The 21,831-nt window shown below is 42.8% G+C and overlaps 2 protein-coding genes across 3 annotated transcripts in view; both read right to left on the minus strand.

The window, feature by feature from the left end:
- Window positions 1–1,662: 1,662 nt before the first annotated feature.
- On the minus strand, window positions 1,663–10,235 carry gtf2a1 (general transcription factor IIA, 1). Of its 2 annotated transcripts, none has more exons than XM_084560230.1 (10): window positions 10,035–10,235; window positions 8,250–8,351; window positions 7,783–7,981; window positions 7,407–7,471; window positions 6,202–6,277; window positions 5,937–6,061; window positions 5,582–5,686; window positions 5,102–5,398; window positions 4,906–4,995; window positions 1,663–3,227 (listed from the first exon to the last, which is right to left on the minus strand). In XM_084560230.1, the coding sequence occupies exons 1-10, from the start codon at window positions 10,062–10,064 to the stop codon at window positions 3,120–3,122; spliced, it is 1,197 nt and encodes a 398-aa protein (XP_084416356.1). In that variant the 5' UTR covers window positions 10,065–10,235; the 3' UTR covers window positions 1,663–3,119. The 2 variants fall into 2 exon arrangements, with proteins under 2 accessions (XP_084416356.1, XP_084416355.1); XM_084560229.1 differs by having other exon boundaries at window positions 7,398–7,471.
- A 5,206-nt stretch (window positions 10,236–15,441) lies between these two features.
- ches1 (checkpoint suppressor 1) overlaps window positions 15,442–21,831 on the minus strand; it is a 59,944-nt gene continuing 53,554 nt past the window's right edge. The window contains exons 5-6 of the mRNA XM_084560104.1: window positions 17,636–17,744; window positions 15,442–16,525 (exon numbers count right to left, since the gene is read on the minus strand). Coding sequence (XP_084416230.1) covers window positions 15,976–16,525; window positions 17,636–17,744 — 659 coding nt within the window. The 3' untranslated portion in view covers window positions 15,442–15,975. The remainder of the gene's footprint in view (window positions 16,526–17,635; window positions 17,745–21,831) is intronic.

The following is a 21,831-nucleotide window of genomic DNA, read 5'->3' on the forward strand; positions in this document are numbered from 1 at the left end:
CTGGACTCAGTGTAGGACACTGTAAATGACACGAGACACCGGAGCCAAAACCAGGAATCTCCATTAGAAGTGGATAGAGCCTCTTTGTCCCAAAGAGCTTTCCATTTTCTAGATGGTGAACTCAACATGCCACTGCTACTACATTCCACCGCAGCCTAAAAACTTTTGCCATGTAGCTGATTGGCAGTCACCACAAGTTAACTGGTAAGCAGAGAAAGCCACGGAGTCTAAGCTAGACATCTCCTGGGCCTCATTACAACCGTCATTCGCCAGGAGCTCAGGCTCTTATGTCTGAGTGCCCGGGAGTAGCAAGAGGGCCCACTTCATCAGAAGCAGCCAGGGATACATTCTTCTCCTGCTAGGTCTGTTCGGGGCTGAATAAATCTTTGTGAAGTGTGATATACTGTAGGAATGACAGCCTGCCTCAAATCCATTTACAATCAAGCGCCAAAATATCCATGTAGTTTGTGATTCGACTTTAATCCCAGACAGTACCACACCTTTATCTCATAATTACCCAAAAGGAAATACACAGGGATTGGAGGAGTTTGGGTAGGAATTAGAGGGAAAGGCAGGGAGAACGCCCATGCTGTGCAAACTTACAGCCATCCAGACGACGGATTATGGAAGAGTGGAATTGAAGACAGACTGGGGCAGATTTCGGGTCTCATGCATGTTGAATCAGATGTTGGAAGAAAGTGATCCCAACCAGGGGCTCCCCTACTCAGTGGGTTCTAATGCAGCAGTCAGCTACAGAATATGGACAAAGTTGATTAAAATAATATGTGACTATTGTGTCAGCTGGAATCTGGACACTAAGCATTTACAATTAGGTGCGCAGAGAAGAGTAAACTGGCAACTAGTTCAATAAATAGCTAAAACTAATGAATGAACAACAGTTGAAACATGTAAAAGCAATAGAAAAACTAAAAACAGGATATATTGATGGGACCAACGCATCAACAGTTTGATTTAAAATCTTCTTGTATCAATATCCACCTTCTTGTGAAACACTGTAGTAAGGTAACAAAACAGCAGGTGACTGAAGACTGTTTAAAATACCTGTGCAAAATTAGGCCAAAACAACTCAATGCAAAAATTAAATTTTCATTTATGTGTGTTTATATTAGCAAAAGACACTTTAATGTATTCAAACCACAACCTTCTGAGTTTTGTTCCAAACTTGATTTAATTTAAAAAATTAAATGAGGAATATGAATAATACATTTCCTTAATTATGTGAACAGCAGGTAGAGCACACACACGAGAAAAACGACTGGAGAGCGGCATACATTTTTAAGAGACATTTTTTTCCATTCCATCACTTTTAAATAGCAGAAAACTGAATCAAAGTTCAAAAGCCACACTTGACATCCAAATCGAGCTAAAAATAAAACACTATAAGCTAGTTTCATTTTAGTGAGTAATAAACCGTGTAGAGATGTTTAATGCTATGTCCTATTGGTTGATGTCCTTTTTGCACACGTGACCACCGTCCACTCAAAAGTGACATTTTTTTTTGCTTAAAATAAAACAAATCCACATTATTCCAACTGGAGCGCGTGCGTGAAAATGTACGGAAATCTGTTTGTCACTTCTCCTCTCAACGTGTTGAAGCACGCAACTCTAAAGAGCCAACCAACAACCACATCGACACAACGGTCAAAAACACGTATACTTTATTTCAAATTGCTGCAACAGGGGCACTAAAAACAAACTGCAGAGAAACACACAGGCCCCCCGAGTTAAACTCACTCCGATAGAAAATATTCTCATTTTAAAAGTCATGAATAAAATGAAAGCACAGGAGAACACATGGTGGACAAAATGATTTGAAACACAGCGTTACTTAGCTTTTGTCCAGCCAACAGAAAAAAAAGGAACACTTATAAGATTATAAGAGCACAGTCTGGTGCGGCTTTCCAACCTTTCAAAAAAAATAGAACATTTGATGAACTTTCAGGAATAAATAGGGGAGAAAAGAAAACAAAACAAAAAAAAAAAAACGCCACTGCCCTCACTGCTTTAACTGACGTTTTGCGATTACAGGGTGTGCAAGAGAAATTAACTAATACATTTCCAGAGAAAGCGGTGAAACACTCGCACACACGGACAGAACAGAGAACGCTGTGGCTATTGATTAACTGGACTGACCGACTTCACAACACATTGATAAATTGACAGTGCAAAATTTCAGACGGCTGCAGGGAACTAAAGTAAGGGCAAAGGAGATACACCAACAGGACAAACGTTTTGTACAATTCCTAAATATACTCATTGACTTTTTTGTGTGTTTTAGGATAAAGATGGAATGAAACTCCAGAGAAGCCAGCGAAAAAAATAACAGTATTTTTGGATTCAGCACTGCTTAGATTAAAAAAATGCCAACTATAAGTCATTTTAAGATGAATGTAATCTTTCCTTCTGGTTCTTAACCCTTCATCGTTTTTAAAAAAAAAAAAAAAAAAGTTTAAAACAACAATAGTTAAACTACATAAAACGCTCTGGAGCACCATTTTCAAAAACATGAATTGAGACAGAATTATGAACAAATATTAGAAGCCAAAAGGTGATTCTGGTCATTCTAAAGGCAGCAATCTTGACTGGTGGCACTAAGTTTGGACTTAAATGTAGACACGAGTCAATCCAGTCAACCGACTACAGTGCATTACAAAAGGTGTTTCTCATCTATGGTGTTACAATGAATGAGCTCTGACCTCCTGTGGCAGAGCAGGTTAGGTCGCCTGGTCCACTACACCTGTGTGATGTGAAATGCTTACTTTCTGAAGTACGCGAATTCTCTCAGGAAAAGGGCAGAGAAGCCTGGAAGAAGAAAAAAAAAAAAAAAAGAAACAAAAAAAGAAACAATGCTCTGTTCATGGGATTTCCCTCCCCCTGTAGGTTTCTCATCCCGCAAGGCTAGTCGAGTGTTTTTGATGACACCCAGGTTTTACAGTACCTCACAGTCCTTTGGGTTTGTCAGAGTTCTCAAAGACTCAGAAGTCGTTTCCTGAATGAATCCAGTCACAGGATATGGAAGGATGCTGAAGTGTCTGTTAACTGGACAGAAGGAGTTAGAGTTCCTGCTCCTGTTGCTTTGTCTGTTTGTTTTTACTACTTCACCACTCTGCATCACCGATGGCTTTGGAGAAGACATAGTCTCTCCCGTTCAGATTCATGATTCCGTCCTTCAGGTGGAATTTCCATTTGTTCTTACTCCTGTGGATCTGGGGAGTTGAGAGAAGGAAATGAATGTTGTGGGCGTCAAGGACAGATGGACATCGTTTCAGCTTACAGTGGACACAGTCTCCAATGTCTTCGGTCCATGCACACAGACGACTCAGTCAGACACACACAGTACACTGTGATATTAACCAGTGTTGACCTTTGTTCACAGTGAATTAGCATCAAATAGTGCTGTAATACACCTACTGCCACACGATACTGGCAATCAAAGACTGAGCTCAAGGCATGAAACAGAAACAGTGCTAATATCCAACGGTAACGGTACAATGAAGGATTGTGAAATGCCTATTTGATCTCAACTGAGATGGAAGCTGCCATGAAAACAAGTTTGAAAGACATTGGTCTGTCCTTTATGCTGGTTTTGCGTCGATCTATCTCCTCTCCAAAAAATTGTGAATAGAAATCCGGTTCGGACCTTGTCAGGTGCCGTGGTTCGACCCTGATTATCTGGTAATGCAACGATTGGTAGACTCATTGGAGGCCAATGACAGGGATACATCTGTGAGGACATGGAACAGCTGACAGTTTGTCAAGCAACAACAAATATTCTATCCCTTGAGGCTTGTTGGCTTGCATCTCACTGTTCTGCCACTAATCGTTCAAGTTATATGAATAAAAACTTTACCTTTGGGAAATCTACTTAGTTTTATGGGTATATATGTGCATTAAAAAAACTGCTTACAACTTGCAAATACACTGGACAGCAGTGTTGCCAACAGCGTTTTGTGCCGGGAGTCCTCACTGAGTTTTTGTCTGAAACACAACAATGGATTCGCTGGTACTGACCAACAACTATGACTCAGACCAGACTCACTGTTATAGTTCAGGTACTGTTTATAGTTCAGGTACTGTTTATAGTTCAGGTATGCTGTTTTGTCATTCTGAGGTCAGAAAATCCCTACATGCTTTCTGTTGATGTGCTCATGTATAGCAGTTGTGCTGCTGTGGTAGACCATTGTGGCCTTAGGCGGTTTAGACTTCTGCATCACTTTCACACTGTAGCTACGGCGACAGCACAAAGCCTACACAGACTCTGAACAAACCCTAGCGCCGTAGCTGACCCGCACCTCCCCAGAAATATAACTATGCGCCGCAGCACCAGAGCCGTGATTGGTCCGTTTGGTAGTATTGGTATTAGTATTTCCGGCTGCTTCTCCATCTCCACAATTTTCGAATCGATGGTTTTGTATCAATAAAGATGAAACGCATCGAAGAAAGGTTAACCGAGGAGGCTTGGAGATACAAACATTTGTACGACTCGTCTTGGGCGAAATTTCAGTGAAGGTTTCAGTCGCAATTGTTGAAAATGAATCAGGAAGTGGAAACAAAAATTAAGCTGACTGGCAAAAAAAGACACAGTGCCGACTAGAGTTTGGGTGGCGTTTTACAGAGCGAGCCAGACTGACGAGCGCACAAGTATAAATGGCTCACACTGGCGTTGGCTATGTGCGTAGGTTGCAGCGTGTATCTCCTGCAGTAATCTAAATGGGCCTTAAGTCTTATTTTCAGCACCCCTGGTAGCAGGAGGTGCCATAACTGAGGATGAACACGTTGATGTATTCCACGTCTTTATCTAGTCTGATACAAGCCGTTCTGTATTTAAACACATAGGTTGGTTTTGCTGCACTGTATGCCATCACAGAATAAACCATTTCCTACCTTGTCATACTGGCACACCACTACATTCTCTGTATCAAACAGCTCCTGGTCCTCTTCATCGCTCACATCATCCCCACTGTTCAGTGGCTCCTGATGAGGAAACCGAAACCGACAGTTTAATGCAAGTTGTTTAATGTTCTTATCGAGGTAGATAAGACTGCCTCAGGCTTCTGGTTTATGCAAAACTAACGCTCACCTCTTCAACCTGCCCATCCTCTCCACCATCCTTGTCTTTTTCCTCCTCGTCATCTTCATCATACTCCTCCTCCTCATCCTCGTCCTCTTCTGAGGAGGTGTCTCCGGTTCCGTCTACCTGCAACATCATAGGAGGCTGTTGTGTCTGAGGCTGAGCTTGGGGTTGAGCCTGTTGCTGGACCTGGGGCTGTGGTTGGGCCTGTTGTGCAGCGGCACCTTGGGCCTGCTGAACCTGCTGGACCTGAGCTGCTGTTGCTGCCTGGCCAGGCTGTGGTGCCATAGCTGTTGCCTGCATCACCTGATGGGGAAAGGAACCGGGAGGAAAACAAGGACTTCAGTCCAACACACCAGAAAATTCTTGGAATCCAAGACTAGCACACACAGGAACATAACATAGGAGATAAAAGGCTGTTAAAAACTGTGTAGGAAAAAAACAATATAGGAGAAGGTAAGGTATGAGAGAAGGAGCAGAAGTTCTGACCTGTGTATTGCCTTGGACTTTGTTTCCCGGAGCTATGACAATCTGTTGCGGCTGTATGATGACTCCCGTTTGCTGGGGCAGGCCTCCCTGCAGAGGAGCCAGAACCTGGAAAGGTATTAAACAGAGAAAGTCCACATTTAATGTAAGCTCTCAGATTGATATTCTTAATTTGTTTTTAGAGGAAATGATATCTTCTAAATGTAGAAGGTTGTGCTACATCTGAACTGCTGTCAACTTGCTGAAGAAGTCACAAATAATTTAGCGAAGACATTAGATACATGCAGCTGTGGAGCCGTCTTCCAGTCCACTTGTATTTAATTTTTAAAGGTTTGACATTCTGTGTGATGGCCCATACCTGCTGTATGACTGGTGCTTGTACACCACCAGGCTGCATCTGCTGCTGCAGGAGGATCTGCTGCTGGGGCTGTTGGATGATGTACTGAGCGCCATTGGCAGCACGGACCACCTGCAGGATCTGACCTAAGACATCACAAAAAAGAGGATGATTACAATATGAATGGTTTGTTTCTAAAGGCAGGGGAACTTAGAGCAGTAAATAGTATCTACATAATCAACAAGTCCTCAAGTGTGATGCAGAGATAAACTTGTGTGTGTGTTACCTTGGCTGGTGATGAGCTGTTGGTATGGGGTGACTCCTGCGGGCAAAGCAAGGGTTGCTGCGGTAGCTGCTGCACTCTAGAGGAGAAAAGGAGAACACACATACAGCACATCAGTGATCGAAACAAGACAGGGAGACACACTGAATTCTGGTAATGATATACCTCACTGTGTTATGTTATAATGTGTTTTGGGATTCTATTGTGGTTGGATGGTGGCCCATTGGTGTGTTTGCTGCTGTTTGTTAGTAAGAACCAGCCTCTGTACAGACAATTTATGCATCCTTGCTTAAATATTAAAATCTGTTCACAGCTAAAGTACTAATAGTCATATTCCCTTGGCTGCGATAAAAGCAGCATTTATCTATTTGAACCCACTTATTTTATCTGCCAGGCTTCTTGGTGAAAGATGAGATATTTGCAAGTGAAGCTTGACAGTGGTGTTTGAGGATTAAGGAAGAAATTAAAATCAGCACAGATGTAAGCCTCGACAATAACAGATGACATGTGGAACAAAAGTGTTGAAGAGAGAAGGAAGTACAAAAGGAAGGAAAGGGTTCATTGTGTGAAAATACAACTGATGAAGGAAAGGTGTGTTAGCAGTGTGTATGATACACAGCATGAGCATGTTAGATGGTGTACTACTGCAGGCTTCATCTCCATACACCTCTCTCTCTCTCTAAACCACCAAACTACTCTCACAAGGTCTTTCTTCTCTATTCTCTAGCCGTCCATGTCCCTCTGACTCTGTCTCTTACTAAAATACTCATTCCGCTCTGAAGAAAAAGCTGGCAGAGATACGTTGAGATCCACTGCCATCATCTTTTTAGCTGATTACTCTATATCCACATAAAAATGTTCAACAGTTCTAAATGTTTGCCTTTGTTGCAATAAAAAAACGCAAACTAGCAGGCTGCCTTGAAGTCTCTGAGACAAAATAAGACAGGTATGCAACGTTTAAAAGCACAAAGACACGCAGCACTTATCCCTGATCATTGCTGTGTGTGCTGGTAGATCAGGTGAGCTTATTCTAATTCCTGCACACCCACAACTGTACCGTGTCAATGTCATATGACTGGTTAAAGCTTAGTGCCACTTCTTGTTTCGAGGAAAAGACAAGTACTGCTCCAAACTGTTTATCATGAGCACAAAGCACCAAATAATAATAATAGTATAATATAAATTTGATTGGTACATACTCTACTCACCATCCCCGTAGCACTCATGTGCTGTAGAATCTTTGAATCCTGTACAATGACTTGCTGCTGGGGAGCTGTGAAGAGAATCACATTCAAGTCAAACCATAATACTGAACATCCCAGAAACAGCTCATAGCATCCCGTGAAGTGAAAATTCAACTAAGCAAGAAATTATAAACAAAATCTGCAAATACTTATTAGTCTCTTAAAATCTCAAACTGAGCACAATAAGCTAACATGTTGAAGCAATACCAAGATTCAAGAAGGGATTCTAATGAAAATGTTTAGATCGCTCATTTAGGCATTAAAAAAAGGCGTTTCCAGATGCTCATTGTCTACATTTGTTGAAAATTGTTTCCAACACTGCATGCCAGTGCCGACCCACCTTGCTGCTGCTGGGGGGGCAGGATGACTTGCTGGGCCTGTTGTGGCTGGGTCACCTGCTGGACTTGTTGGACCTGTTGCACCTGCTGCAGTTGCTGCTGCTGCTGCTGCTGCTGCTGCTGCTGAGCGGCCTGCAGGGCCTGCTCCTCAGTATGGAAGCCCTCCACTGCCTTGGACTGCAACAGCTTGTTCTCCCATAGCTGCGGCGTCGCATGAAAGACGGGGGTCACAAACACATAATTTGTTAGATGGCTGTCTCAGAGAGGAGCACGGCGCAATCAGCAGGTACTTGGAATGCGTTGCATACTTTTATTAGACTACATGTTTAATTTGTAGCATGGATGACATGAGTAGCTATTTGAAAGCATCCACTTCCTCAAATACACTAAACTGCAACGTGAATTACATCGTGGTGATATTTCCCCATTTGTCACTCCACGTGGGATCAATATCGGTAAAGGGGGTTACCGTTTTGAGCTCCAGAAGAACTTGCTCATCCACCCCCTCATCCAGGAACAGCTCCCGCACCTCGTTGATCACATCCTCAATCACAGACTTGTATAGTTTAGGCTACAAGGAAGCAAAAAAAATAAAAATTCTTTAGTGCATTTAGTGCTTTGAATTTTTTCAAAAAGACAAACTGGGACATACTGTTGCATAAAAATGCATGGATTTGGCATTCACAAAAATGGATTTAATAGGTAGACAAAGTACCTCCCATCTGCCATAACAGCAATACATATGCAACATGCCATGCTATGCAATACATAAATTAGATTTTTGACTGACAAGAGGCCATTAATTGGTGTAACATGGTCCCATCTAGTGCATTGTTGTTTATAAGCAGCAGCACCACTCTAGAGCTGCTCCACTGCAGTGTAATCCCTGAGCTTTGGCTGCTGCGTGTTGTGCTAATCCATATGAACTAGCTCTGTATGTCCTTCTGTCACGACGTCTCTCGGGACACTGCGTGACATCCGTGGACTTCCAGGGAGAAACGCGTTGCGTTTAAAGGGCCGACGAGCACACACACTCCAGCAGCAGCAGAAGACAGCGCGACAACGTAAACCTAAAGGCGACACACAGACACGCGTGCAGGCCACCGCACTGCGCTCCCTGCACTGCCCTGATGTCCGCAGCACAGACCTCGGTCTCTCCTTCCCTCCCCCTCGGCCCGTCTGCTCCTCCACTATTTAAAGCACAGTCTGGTGTTTATATGTAGAGCCGGTGACGTAGCGTCGAGTAGCACCTTCCCATCCCGGGCAGTCTATATTAGAGAGCCAATATGGCTGTATAAAACCAGGCAGCGGAAAGGAGGAGGGCCAGAACCGAGAGAAAGAGAGAGGGGAGACGTGGAAGCCATTTTACGGAGCGGCAAACTGCGCGCCCGACAGCCTTTTACACGTTATGTGGCGGAATGTAAATGATTTTTTTTTGCTTTTTCGGTGTAATAGCTTATGAGTACTCGGCTTTGGTTAAACCTTTTGGCTTTGTCGGCAGGGAGCAGGACAAATTTGATATGATATGGGTAAAAAAAAAAAAGAAGAGGTGGCTTGGGACGGCTTCCCTGCCTTCTGGTCGTGGAATGGTGGACAATGATGAGGCAGTTGACTGAGCGTTGACGACTTTCGCTTATAAAAGGAGACTTTAATATTAAAGAATAAAATAAGCGTAATTCCCTCGCTGTGGATGATGACAATGTGCTTTGCGTACGTCTGTATTCCACAAAAAAATCCATTTAGCTCAAATTTGCCATGTATCCTCTCGTAACAAACACAAGCAACGAGTCTTAACTGATACAGCCACACAAGCATCCAAAATATCCATGTATTAAAATTAATTTAGCCATACACATAATTTCAGAAGACGCTGTGATGAATCAACTGACCTCAACGACAACTAGAGAAAGCTTCAACCTGAAAACCAGCCAACTTGCAACTTAAAAACGGCATTTTCACCACTAAACCTGTACTGCATCTGCATTATTTTCAGATATTTAACAACATACTGCTCCTCCAAAGCAAGCCGTCACTACTGTAAGATGGTATAATATGAAACTACCATCTAGTTTCGAGAACTGCTTATAATGGCCGACTGACTGAATTTAAATATTTTTTTTTAGTGGATATAACAGTTAAGTGTTTGCTAAAGCAGATTCATTTTACTGCAATGAATAAAACCAGCTCGTCGACAGCTTTCCAGTAACTTTACCCCCATTTTCCCCGCTGACAGTCCTTAGAGATTGATCCTTACCACTGAGTTCGAGTTAGCCGAGCTCGCCATTATACGCGTAGGCGAAATAGGCGAGAAACAGAGCCAAAAATTACGGAAAACAAATTAAAACAACTGGGAACGATATTTTAAAACAGCCGGCATTACTTTTGTAAATAAAACACAGTTTTAGCGGTCTTATTTACAATCCCGGGCTGCGACTCCCCAGCCGTCCTCCTTCCGTCGTTGTCCTGCTTTATATACTGAGCGATGGAGCTGCGAGTGCGCGAGACATAGGGCAGGGTCAACTGTCAGATTGCGCGAGATTTCGTGAGGATTATGATGACCAATCGTTTCAGCTAGTGCTGCTGGGAAATGGAGTCCAATGGTGCTTAGCGGTAAATAAATATGGATTGATCGCATTAGCATACTAATACGCTGTGATCTTGTTTACTGAGTTCAAGCGTTCCAGGACATGTCCAGGCACTAGAATATAATATAATATAATATAATATAATATAATATAATATAATATAATAATGTTCACGTTGGACAATTGATTAAAAAACTGTTTAATTATTAAATGAACTCTTTCTTTGTTTATTTAGTTCATTTTTCACTATTTTTTTTTGTCATTTTTTGGGCTATTTTAATAAATTATAAAATGAGCACTTTCTTTCTTTTTTACGCAATATGTTTTTTTTCTCATTCCATTTTTTCTGTTTAAATTAATTATTAAAGGGGCTGTTCTTTTTTATTTTCTCTTTCTATTTTTTGGTATTATAATTAATTATTAAATTATCTCTTCTTTCTTTCTTTCTTTCTTTCTTTATGTGTTTTTTTCTTTCTAATTCTGTTTAGTTTCATTCTACATGAGTGTAACAGCCCAAACTGAAACGCCTTTAATGCAGTAGTTTAAACCTGTAAAGAATCTGAACTCTGTCGACCCTTATAGCGCTGACATGGTTTACGTTCATTGGTTTCGTTGGCTCATCTGTAAGCATACTCAAGATGTTGCTTCAGTTGTCATGAGTACATGTGTAGCTCTATGCCTGACTTACTAAACATTAACTGCACGTGGAAATGTGCTTCCATGTGGGACAGTGTACCCTCATTTCATGATCACTTTTCGTGTAGTAACACGACTTCACCACTAGAGTGTGAACACACCACGTGCTAGGAAAACAAGCTCTCCCCAATTCCAGGGCACACTCACTCACACACACATACAAACACACAATCCATTGACTTTCTACAGCGTGCAACTATTTCACATGTTCTTCAGTAAAGGGAGATTTAAGCGGTGTGTTGCATGAGCGACATCCATACGTCTTGTCCGTCTAAAACACACCCGCCCTCGGTGTCGGGGGAAAATTTCCAAAAAACAATAAAGCTTTGCAATAAATGAGAGCTGACAAGGGAACGTTACCTCCACTTCTGTCTCCATGGAAACTTGCCTCGCTGGTCATTCTGTGGATATGGATGATATAGACCGGAGAACGCACGGCTCTCCGTGCATCAATCCAGCTAACACTTCAGCGTGGCTCCTCTAACACGGAACGGCACAACATGTGAATTCATTTCATTTATTTCCCTCAGATGAAAATTAAAGGCCTCCCTGACCCTGGCGAGGATACTCTCTTAAATTCACTTGTAACCTCTTTCTTGGTGGGGGGAAAAAAAGAAGTGACATGAAAAATATGTTAGGAGCCCTGTGTGCTTTTTAATCTACAAGACGTGACCAAACATAAAGCCTTGGCTGCTACCTTTGAGCCTCACTGTAACTGAGTGGTATGATGCCCTCTAAAGATCTGGAGAATACACACTTTTTTTTCCCTCAACCCCCCACCCCACCCCCTCTTCTTTGCTGTAGTTGCATAGCAACAGAGGAGCTGCTAGCTCCAGTTGTGTTGTGGTGGGAGCGTGCTGCACAGGGAGGCACTGGCTCAAGATTAAGCCGGTCTCTGCTTCAATTATGAATGGGCTTCCACTGCCACACGGCTCCAAAATGGCACCACTCAGATTGATAAGACATTGAGGAACTCTTTGGTACACTTAACTCTTTTACTTCGTTCCCTAAGGGGCGAGCCGAGTCCGGCTTTAATCAGAAGTATTGAACTTAAATGATTAGAGGAAGTAAATGAATAATTAACTGGTGGGAGAGGCATGGTTATGATAAGACCCTTGTTGATGGGAGTATGTGAGGTTAATGATTGGGGTCAGTCTTGAGAGCAAATTAAAGAGCCTCCAGTCTCACAAAGCCAGCACTTTACCAGTAAATGGGGTTTACTGGTGCCTGCTGAAGTGGCGTAACAGAAAGGGGTGAGAACGGCTGGTATGCTTTCTAGTAATTGTTAAATTAGAGAAAATCATATAGTGCTTTCGTCAGATCACACAGCAAACACCAACTGCACATCTGCAGATGAATCTGGAGCTGTCCCCCTTCCATGAAAAATAACAGCCAAATCAATCTTCTGCAACTTGTATTTTTTTATTATTGCAACCAACTGGAAGACAATACATCACATAAACATCATTGTAGTTTTTCAGAAAATGGAAAACAAAATAAAACGACATTTATATATTTTTTGCCACGGTATTGGACAACGTTGATATTTACATGTAGTGATGAAACAGGTCTTGAAATCATTCTTTGGCAATATGATTGCACAATAAGGAGAAAAACTGAACATTTACTGAAAAGAAAAAAGAAAAACAAAAAGAAAAAAACAACACCTGGGCGTACTCTGCATCACATCTCACAGATCAATAACAGTTTTGCATTTTGACATCTCTAACCTATGGCTTTCCAATACTCAGCTCAGGCAGTCACTGAAAAAAAAAAAAAAAGATGGCAGTACTGTAGATTATTTTGTCTGAGAGAAAAGCAAAACAGAGGATAAAAAGGCGTAGTAGAACATATCAACAAATAAAAAGGCTTGGCAACTATTTCTTTTCGAGCATTTAGTTGTGTTTGGCAGGTTTGAAAGAAACACTTGTTTTTAGGGGGCGTTTCAGGCAGTGAAGTATGTATTTTCTTTGCTTTAAAATGTCTCAGGTAAATTTTATGCGTCGCTCTATTTTTGCAGGACTCACAGGTCAGGAGTTCATCTCTCCTGCATGTCACCGAGTGAGTCAGAGGAGAAAAAAAAAAAAGGGTGGTTGCTAAAGCAACGCATTTCCTCCCCAACATGCTTCTTGCCCACTGAACACGTTATTAGTCACCACAGCAGTGGATTGTTACATCAAATACAGCGGAGTGCTTGACCCGGGCCGCGGGGGCACTCAGACAGGTATCAGACGAGAGACGGATGGCACACGACAAGAACACTGACAGTGTCTCCTTTTAGCCTATTTTCATATGTCGGCATGGGTACCATACAAAATGCAAAGCCGGTGATGCATGCTACAGGTGGCAAAAAGACTGTACCGGTGGATGAGGCATGCATGTGTTTCCCCCAGCTTGGCTCGCTGACAAGCGCTCAGCGTCCACTCGGCTTCCACGAAATCTAGCTCGACTCTGCTGTCGGCAGCCTGCGCTGCTTTTATATATGCGCTGCATCTCTGCAGATGAGGGAGAATTAATACTTTCAGGCATTCCTGTTTAAGCATACCAAATAGGCATGGCTGCAAAGAGTGGTAAAGCTCACTACTGCCCTTGTGATTTCCAATCAAAGTCAGTGTTTCATGACCCCAAGTGAGACGTTCACTTTGCAAAGTGGCAAAATGTAAAAAAAAAAGAAAAACCTCTAATCTCCAGAATGGGCCCTTGAGACAAGCTTGACATCCACAACGGCTAGTGAGTGCTATAATTTAAAAATACTGTATGGAAATTTCAAAACAAACTTGTCAGTTACCAGGTTCTTTTTTTTCCTTTTTTCCTTTCCAAGTAGCCATTTTTTTTTTGGAGATATGAGGTTCTTTCAGGACACCTACAAAGTTTTCCCATGCCAGTCCGGTTCCATACACTTACACTGAACGATGTCGATGGAAAGTAAGGACACATGTACATTTACACACTGGAGAAAAGAAAAAAAAAAATCAAATCAAACCAACATCGTTATAAATAAAGACAGGTAAACGTTCTGTCGTGACAACAGAGGTACTGAGGGCAGGCAGGCAGGCAGGCACAATGTTAAAGGGTGTGTGTCCCTGGGCACACAAACTCACACACTCCACAGACGTGTTCTGAAATAACACCGGGGTTAACATTGAACACCGAAAACAAAACAAAACGAAAAGAAAAGAAAAGAAAAAACAACAAAATTTAAAAAATAAATCACTGTACAGGCAGAAAGAGACGGAAGCCCACCCCTAAAAGGTGATTTAGCTGGCCTACATAGCCTGAACCCGAAGCCCGGAGGTGGCACCCTCGGGCGACTAATTGCAGAGTGATCTCCCACGTTCCTCCCTGAAGACGTGTCTTTGAAAGCCCGCTCAGAAGAAAACGAAACAACAAAATAAAAAGATTCAAAAAAAAAAAAAAAGAAAAAAAAAAAAAAGAAGGAGGAAACGAAACAAAAAAACCTCCAATATAATCACGGGTATAAGAATTGGTGGCAAAACTTTTTTTCTTTCCTCTAGGATCAAGGTTTATATGAAAATAAGTCATGCTTCATGCTAAATACATCGTTTATCTTACATGATCTTTGAATAAAAAAGATTTGCTTCTTATCTTATTTACAAGCACCCATGCAATATAACTGAGAAAGTCCTGCAGGTCAAATTGCTTCAATTAAGAAAGGAAAAAAATAAAATATTTTCTAACCTTTTTACAGAGTTGTCCGCACGGGACAAATTGCTTATATCTTTATGAGGGTAGAGTGAGGGTAAACAGACACAAACAGAAATCTAAACCCACAGTTCATGTATATAGTTCTTTGACATTGTCAAATGAATAGGAAGTGGCAGCTACTGGTAGCTATGGTATCTATACCAGGTGTCTACGTCTATGGACAGAAGTACTGGGGAGGGGGGAGGTTTTAGGGACGTTTACATTATGCAACAACAACAACAAAATGAAGGAGATATTGCCTCAGACCCGGCACACTATCCATCTCTATGGTGATAACATGACCATTTTTTTCATTTTAATATATTTATTCTTAAATACTATGAGTGCTCTTGAAATAAACCATGTCTTTACCCATGATGCTTTTATTATAAGTGGCGTAAAATAATCTTAAGTGCATGAATATATATCACATTGGGTTTTACATTTATTTTGACACTTAAGGTCACTCTCTTTAGCTCTTTACTACTATGCCTTCTTTTCTTTTTTTTCTTTTTTTTTGTCAGCTGTCGTATCGGCTACATGAAGCAACCTGGTCGCTTATCTTTGGCACAGTCTCACATTTGTGCTCGTGGATGTAGGAGAGTGATGCCAGCGAGCGGCCGAGAAGGAACCCTCACCCCAACCTAACCTAACCCAACCCAACCCAACCCTCCCCCACCCCCGGCGCGGCTCCTCGTGTGGACCGGGGTCTCGTCGGCTCTGCCGCCGTTGCTGGCATCACTGCAAGATTGCTACAGATTCACATAGAAACAAACAGGTAAGACAAACAGCCATCTTCTCTTCCTGTACTGTACTGTACGCTCCTCAGTGTGACTCGGCTCTGTCCCGTTCAGCTTGTCCAAATTAGTGACAAAACATGCTATTTTTTTAATTTTTTTTTATGGCTTTCATCCCCTTTTAAACAACAAAAACAACAAAGACACATGAGAAATACCCATTGATGTTAGTGTTGCTGAACATGTAGGAAAACATAGGATTTTTGATATTGCCACAAATAAGTAGGATTCACCTAATGCCCTGCAGATAGATAGAGGGAGATGACAAGTGTCCGTTGAGACTAATGCTGTAGTAACGTTACCTGTTGACCTATTTGTGTGTTGTATATGTGTCTGTGTGTTAAAGTGTGCGTGCTGTGTGTGTGTGTGTGTGTGTGTGTTTGCATGACTGTGTATTTCTTCTATGTGTGTCTTAGTTTCTCAGGGCCTCTTTCTGCTCCTTCTGGCCCTTGGCGGTGCGGTTTGTGATGTTGTTGAGGCAGGCTCTGACCCCTGCCAGGTGGAGCAGCGACCCCGCCGCCTCCTTCATCTCCTCGTCGTCGCTCTCCGGCGGCTTCTCCACCGCGCGCCGCTTCTTCAGCGGCAGCGTGTCGCTAATGCCCCTTGCTCGGTTTTTGGTCCAGGGCAAACTGCTCCCCGCCAGAGTCCCTGCTCCCGCCCCCGAACTCCGTCTCTGTCCGCGCAGGGGCTGCTGGGAAATGAAGGTAGCGGCGGCGGTGGCGATGTGAGCATCCAGCGGGATCTCCCGGGGCTCGGGCTTGACGTCTGATTGGATCTCCACGGCGATGATGTCGTCGTCGTCCAGCGGGGAGGAAGGGGCGGCGACCTGGGAGGAGCACAGCCTGCTGGGGGATTTGGCGGTGCTGTAAGTGTGATCGTCCTGGAGGTCCTCGCCGCAGGGAGGTGGAGAGTAGCGGGATGGGCTGTCCTGTCCTCGGCTCAGATAATCTCCCAGGGATGATCTGCATGAAGCAAGGACACAGAGAGGGGTGGGGAATATTGTTACTCCTGCTGTCACACTGCCAGCCAGGTGGCCAGCCTGCCTCTACTCACTCCACTGAAGCTGCTCCAGTTTGCTCCGCATTTGGCGAGAAAGCAAAAAAAAAAGTTCATCTGATAATCTATCACCCTCAAATAGCCCCCCCGGGCTTTGTGCACTTTCCTCAGGTCAGATTAAAACCCTGTCTCCGGAAAAAAAAAAAAAAAAAAAAAAAAAAACGGAAAAGAAAAAAGTCAGCCTTTCCCTGTAGAAACGAGCCGACTCATTTTCAGATTGCCACCTATGCATTTTTCAAACGACACCGTGCATTTTGAGCCGTGCTCATTCTTCCTGCGCTCGTGGAACTTGCTCAGCAGATAAAGAACCTTGAAAAGTCAGAACGCCACAGAGTGACAATTCTGCAGTGAGGCCATTTAACCGCTGTCCACTGTACACACTGCAACACATATTTTGCTCTATTAGTCAGGAGATACTTTCCTCTGTAAAGCATTAAAGGACAGGGGGGGGGGGGTATCCTGACAACCTATAAATCAAAAGGAGCTTCTGCAGCGTGGCCCCGTCCCCCAGACATTTTTCTTCCTCGCAATGAGAGGGTTAGCATATTAATATCTTATAAGAAAAACATGCAACTCTTACAGTGATCAAATATTCACTGCATACCTTTAGTGAGCCTTTGGGTATGTTTAATTCATTATGTGGTGCGGGCCATCATACTCCTTTGCTCCGGTGATGAATGTGCATGTCCAAGCATGCTCTAAATGTTCCTTGAATCATGAGGCCTCTCCCTCTAATAAACCTGTTTGTGTGTGCGCGAGACACCGTTATATAAACACACCTGGATAAAATGTTCTGCGCGTCGGGGAGCCTGTGAACGTCTTTTGAACACAACAAAGTTGTAATTATGTAAACTACGACTGGAAAATTTCGGTGCCGCGTCCGCGTTGCGTACGTGTGTTTGCTGAATGCGTGCATGTGGCTGCAGGTGTGTCGGCGAGGGAGCGTGTTTGTGCAGGGGAAACCCCGACTGACGTTAATTATATGGTTGAGGGCAACGGGAGCAAAGTTTACCAACCTTATGGCCGAGGTTCTGCTCCCCACAGGGCTGACAGGTAGGGGTCTGATAACAGGGAAGAGGGCCTGGCTCCTGACACGGGCGCCGTTTTGGATCACACCACGAGGAACTAAAAGAGAGAGAGAGAGAGAGAGCGAGAGAGACACAGATTTTAAACAAGGTCGAGGGCAACACCCAAAACGGTTTCAAAGCAGAGAAGGAAAACACAGGAACACGCTCCAAAACCCAATCGGATAGGACCCCGGGAGCAGCTCGATGAGCGTTCGCTGACCATCCGAGGAGGCCAACAGGGCAATATTGATGAGCAAGGCAAGGTTAAATTGAGCGGGAAAGCGTCATAAATGAGTTAAGGCCGCTGCGAATCATTCAATTACCAACGACCGCTGCGATCGGCCTGTCTGAGGCTATGTGCCGAGCGGCAGCCGCTGAAACTTAATACTGAAGGTTTTAACCTTTAAGGGGCACATTTGTCTTGCTTAGAACTTTGTCATAAAATCGCAAATTAAATCAGTATTTATAGCATACGATTCTACAAAATCACAAAACAAACAAGCTTTTAAAATGTTTTATACATTTATACAAAGTTCATCTGATAATCCATCACCCTGTACACTTATACAGTCTGTTTTGAGCTCAATGCGGGGCTGCAGCTAATTCATTTTGTCCACAAAATGCCTTGGCTGCGACTATTTTTCTAAAAGTGAAGTGCAGGAATTTGTCTCATTCAAGCCCCTGCTAGAAGTTCACACAATGCTAGTTAAGCTAATGCGCGACAGGTAAGTATTATTGATTGATTGTTTGACAGAGCTAAAGACAGGTGCAACTGTAGCAATGGAGATCTAGTAACTAATAGCAATGGAAGAACGGAAGTTACTAATGTGTCTATGGTTCTATGAATTAACTCTCCAGTAGAGAGTCAGAGAGAATGAAATATATCCATGGAGGCTGAGGGAGGACTACAATGTAAAAAAGAAAACAATCAATGGCAAGGGCAGGCACAGAGGGACTGAAGGCATACATCATACACACGTGTCGATAATGTTTGTGTAATTGCTCTTCCGGCCAGTAGGGGAAAACCAAAAAGTTCTGCACTCTGTCTTTACATAAGGACATCTATTACATTACAGTCCTCGACAATCATCAAATGTCTTGCTTCATCTGACCTGAACTTGATGACAGTCATCCTTGATGTTGATATAAAACAGAGAAAAGCACCAGATGGTTACTAGGGAAGCCAGAGCCAGAGAAAACGACTGCAGTTTTTTTTCTTCTTTTGCTTTAAACTTAAAAATGATCTGATTAGGAAAACCATTACTACATGATTTTCTGCCGACTAACTAATCAATTAATCCATTAATGTTTTTGTTCAACATGAAAATAGTTGTGATTATGATTTTTTTAATTAACTAAAATTACTTGATTAATTGACAAACTGTTTCAGCTGTACTTAAAGGCATCATTTGCACAGATAATTGCAAAGAGTAACCTCAGTACTGAGTGACTGTGTTAAGACATGGATGCAGAAAAAGGTGCACAACGGTGGTTAAAGGTTCTAGAGGATCAGTGGCCTTCATGGTCAAGTGGAAGAAGTTTCAAATTACATGCATTAAAAGTCTTTCAAATATTGTCCATCTGGTCAAAGCAAAGAATTAGGTAAGAAGAGCCATGGTCAGGGAGGAGGACGTGTACCCAACGGTCATGATAACTGGTTTTCTAAGAAACCAAAGAGCCTGACAGAAGGACGACGCCACAGCTTTCCATCTAAGTACCATTCTACTACCCTGAAAAAACAGGCATATGGCAACGCACCTGGAGTTTACCAAACTCACTTCCTGTGATCTAATGAGACAATGATTGAATTCTCTGGCCCTGAAAGCCAAGCATTTCATTTGGCATAAAACAGGTTGCCGCTTATCAGCTGCCTGACGTGGTCACCGCACTGAAGCGTGATATGAATGGGGCAAAACATTGAGATTTCACTGAAGAAAATCCCACAGAACGGGGCGCAGCTACACCTTCTAGGTAGACAACACCCTGAACCACACAGCCAGGATAATGGACTGGCTTCGAAACAAAGCCCTGAATATCCTCAAGTGGCCCACTCAAAACCTAGACTTGAAGCCATTTGAACATCTGTAGGGAGAGCTGAAGATCAGAGTTTGCGTTTTTTTGAATCAATTGGACAGCTGGAAGACCAAAAGCAGCTACACTAAAAAAGATAAATAAAAATTCAAAATTGCCCTCAATTCTGGAAAGTGAGCTCAGTCGCATTGTTGCTGAGATGTATGGGAGAAGATTGACCGCACTCTAATGACTGTACAGTAAATTAGAGTGAAGCTAACCAGCTGCCAGCTGCTTAGCTTAGCATAGAGAAAGAAAACAAGTGAATCATTTTATACTATTACACTGTACCAATCAAACCAACAAAATGCAGCAAATCCATTCGTGTGCAGGTGGGGATAGATTTGTTATCCCTTGGCAGTCAGGATGCCCATTTTATCCAAGTGTAGCTTTATATTTACAGTACAGACATAAAATGAGCAATTTTATATTTCGTTTTTGTACTGATTAAACTGACAAAGGGACAGTTTGGGCCATTTCCTGATATTTTCTCACTTTATGCAAAGCTAAGCTAACAGACTGTAGCTTCAGCACCATATTTAAAGTCCAGACATGACTTGAGCACTATTGGCTAGACAGTGACTAAGCCTGGTCCTCAAAAAGCACTTTATTTTGTAATTTTTTAAATTGTTTTTGTGGCAGAAAGTTCTTCTTGAGTCGCTCCTTTGGAAACTGGGACTGCTCTGATAAACATCTGCCGGGCCAATGAAATCGTTTGGGCGGGCTTTGCGAGGCATTCGACGAAAGAGTAACAGCAACATAGTTATCCTCATCATTGCCATGCACCGTGGAGTTACAACTCAGTTTACAACAAAATGCCTCTGATTGGTTGTCGGACTATCCAATTGCATCCAGATGCATTTTTTATTTTTTTTTTTCTCGCCGTATCAGTTCCAACACACCCATGATGAAATCCAAATGGGGTGTTACCAGACTCATATCCTGTTAAGAATTGAGTCTGGAAATGCCAGACTAGGACAAATCTATTTTGACTGAGAATTCATTTAAAAAACATGGCTCAGTTTTCAGTGTGTTTAGGTGGATACTGGAACATTTTCTGGGTCAGACCGACGAAGGAAAAAACAGAGAAATTGTTTTTTTTTTTCCTTGTGTTTCAGTTTTTCCATCAAGGTCAAATTATTGGTCTTGGTTTCCTATTTGTGAAAAGACCGGAGTATTTTCAGAAACACTGAATGAACTGTGGAGAAGAGAAGAGAAGAGAAGAGAAGAGAAGAGAAGAGAAGAGAATGTGTACATCTGAGCCAAAATCTGTCATTATTCAGGGCTGGCTGCTCACCACAGCCATCCCAGTTCACTAAAACAGCTGTCATTTTCATCTCTAGGGTCAGTTTGCATTTCGCAAATGATGACCTGCTGTTTGCTTTTGTCTGCCGCATAAGAAGCATTCGTTAAGGTGCAAATGCGGACGCTCACTTACCACAGCCATCAATATATGAAGCCTCTCTTTTTTTTTTTTCCTGCTTTTAAATCTCAGCTCGTAGAGTAAATTTATGATCGATGTTATGAGGAGAAATTTCATTTGCCCCAGGAACCACAAGCTCATTAAAACATGCAAGTTGTCATGGCGAAGCCCCCCCAGAAAACAATCACGTACAGTTGCCTCATGTTTTAACACACACGCACGCGAGATGAATTATACTAGATAAGCTTGCGGTTTTGTTATGGTTAGTGTGTTTCGTAGCCTCTCCCTGACTGCCTGTGTCCATAGTAATCTCATTGAGTCCAGTTAGCGTGGCTCTGCCCCTGATATCTGCAGCTCTGCTCTCCATAACCTTATAAGTAAGTCCCTGCACAGAGTCTCTTTTGTAATCTTGATCACTCGCCGCATGGTTGTGTGTGTGGGCAGTGCATTAGGTCTCCCTGGTTTGACATGCAGCCCACCCCTCCCTCCCCACCTCTCGCGCCAGTCGGGCTTTGGGTTGCCATAGCAACGGCTCCCCTTCCACATGCCACAGAGTGGTAGATCATGCATCAGAAGAGAAAGTGATAGAGGGGGAGAGAGAGAGAGAGGGAGGGAACGAAAAAATGGGGGAAAGGAAATACCAAGCTCTGTT

The sequence above is a fragment of the Chelon labrosus genome (assembly GCF_963514085.1).
Source record: "Chelon labrosus genome assembly, chromosome: 14".
Classification (NCBI taxonomy): domain Eukaryota; kingdom Metazoa; phylum Chordata; class Actinopteri; order Mugiliformes; family Mugilidae; genus Chelon; species Chelon labrosus.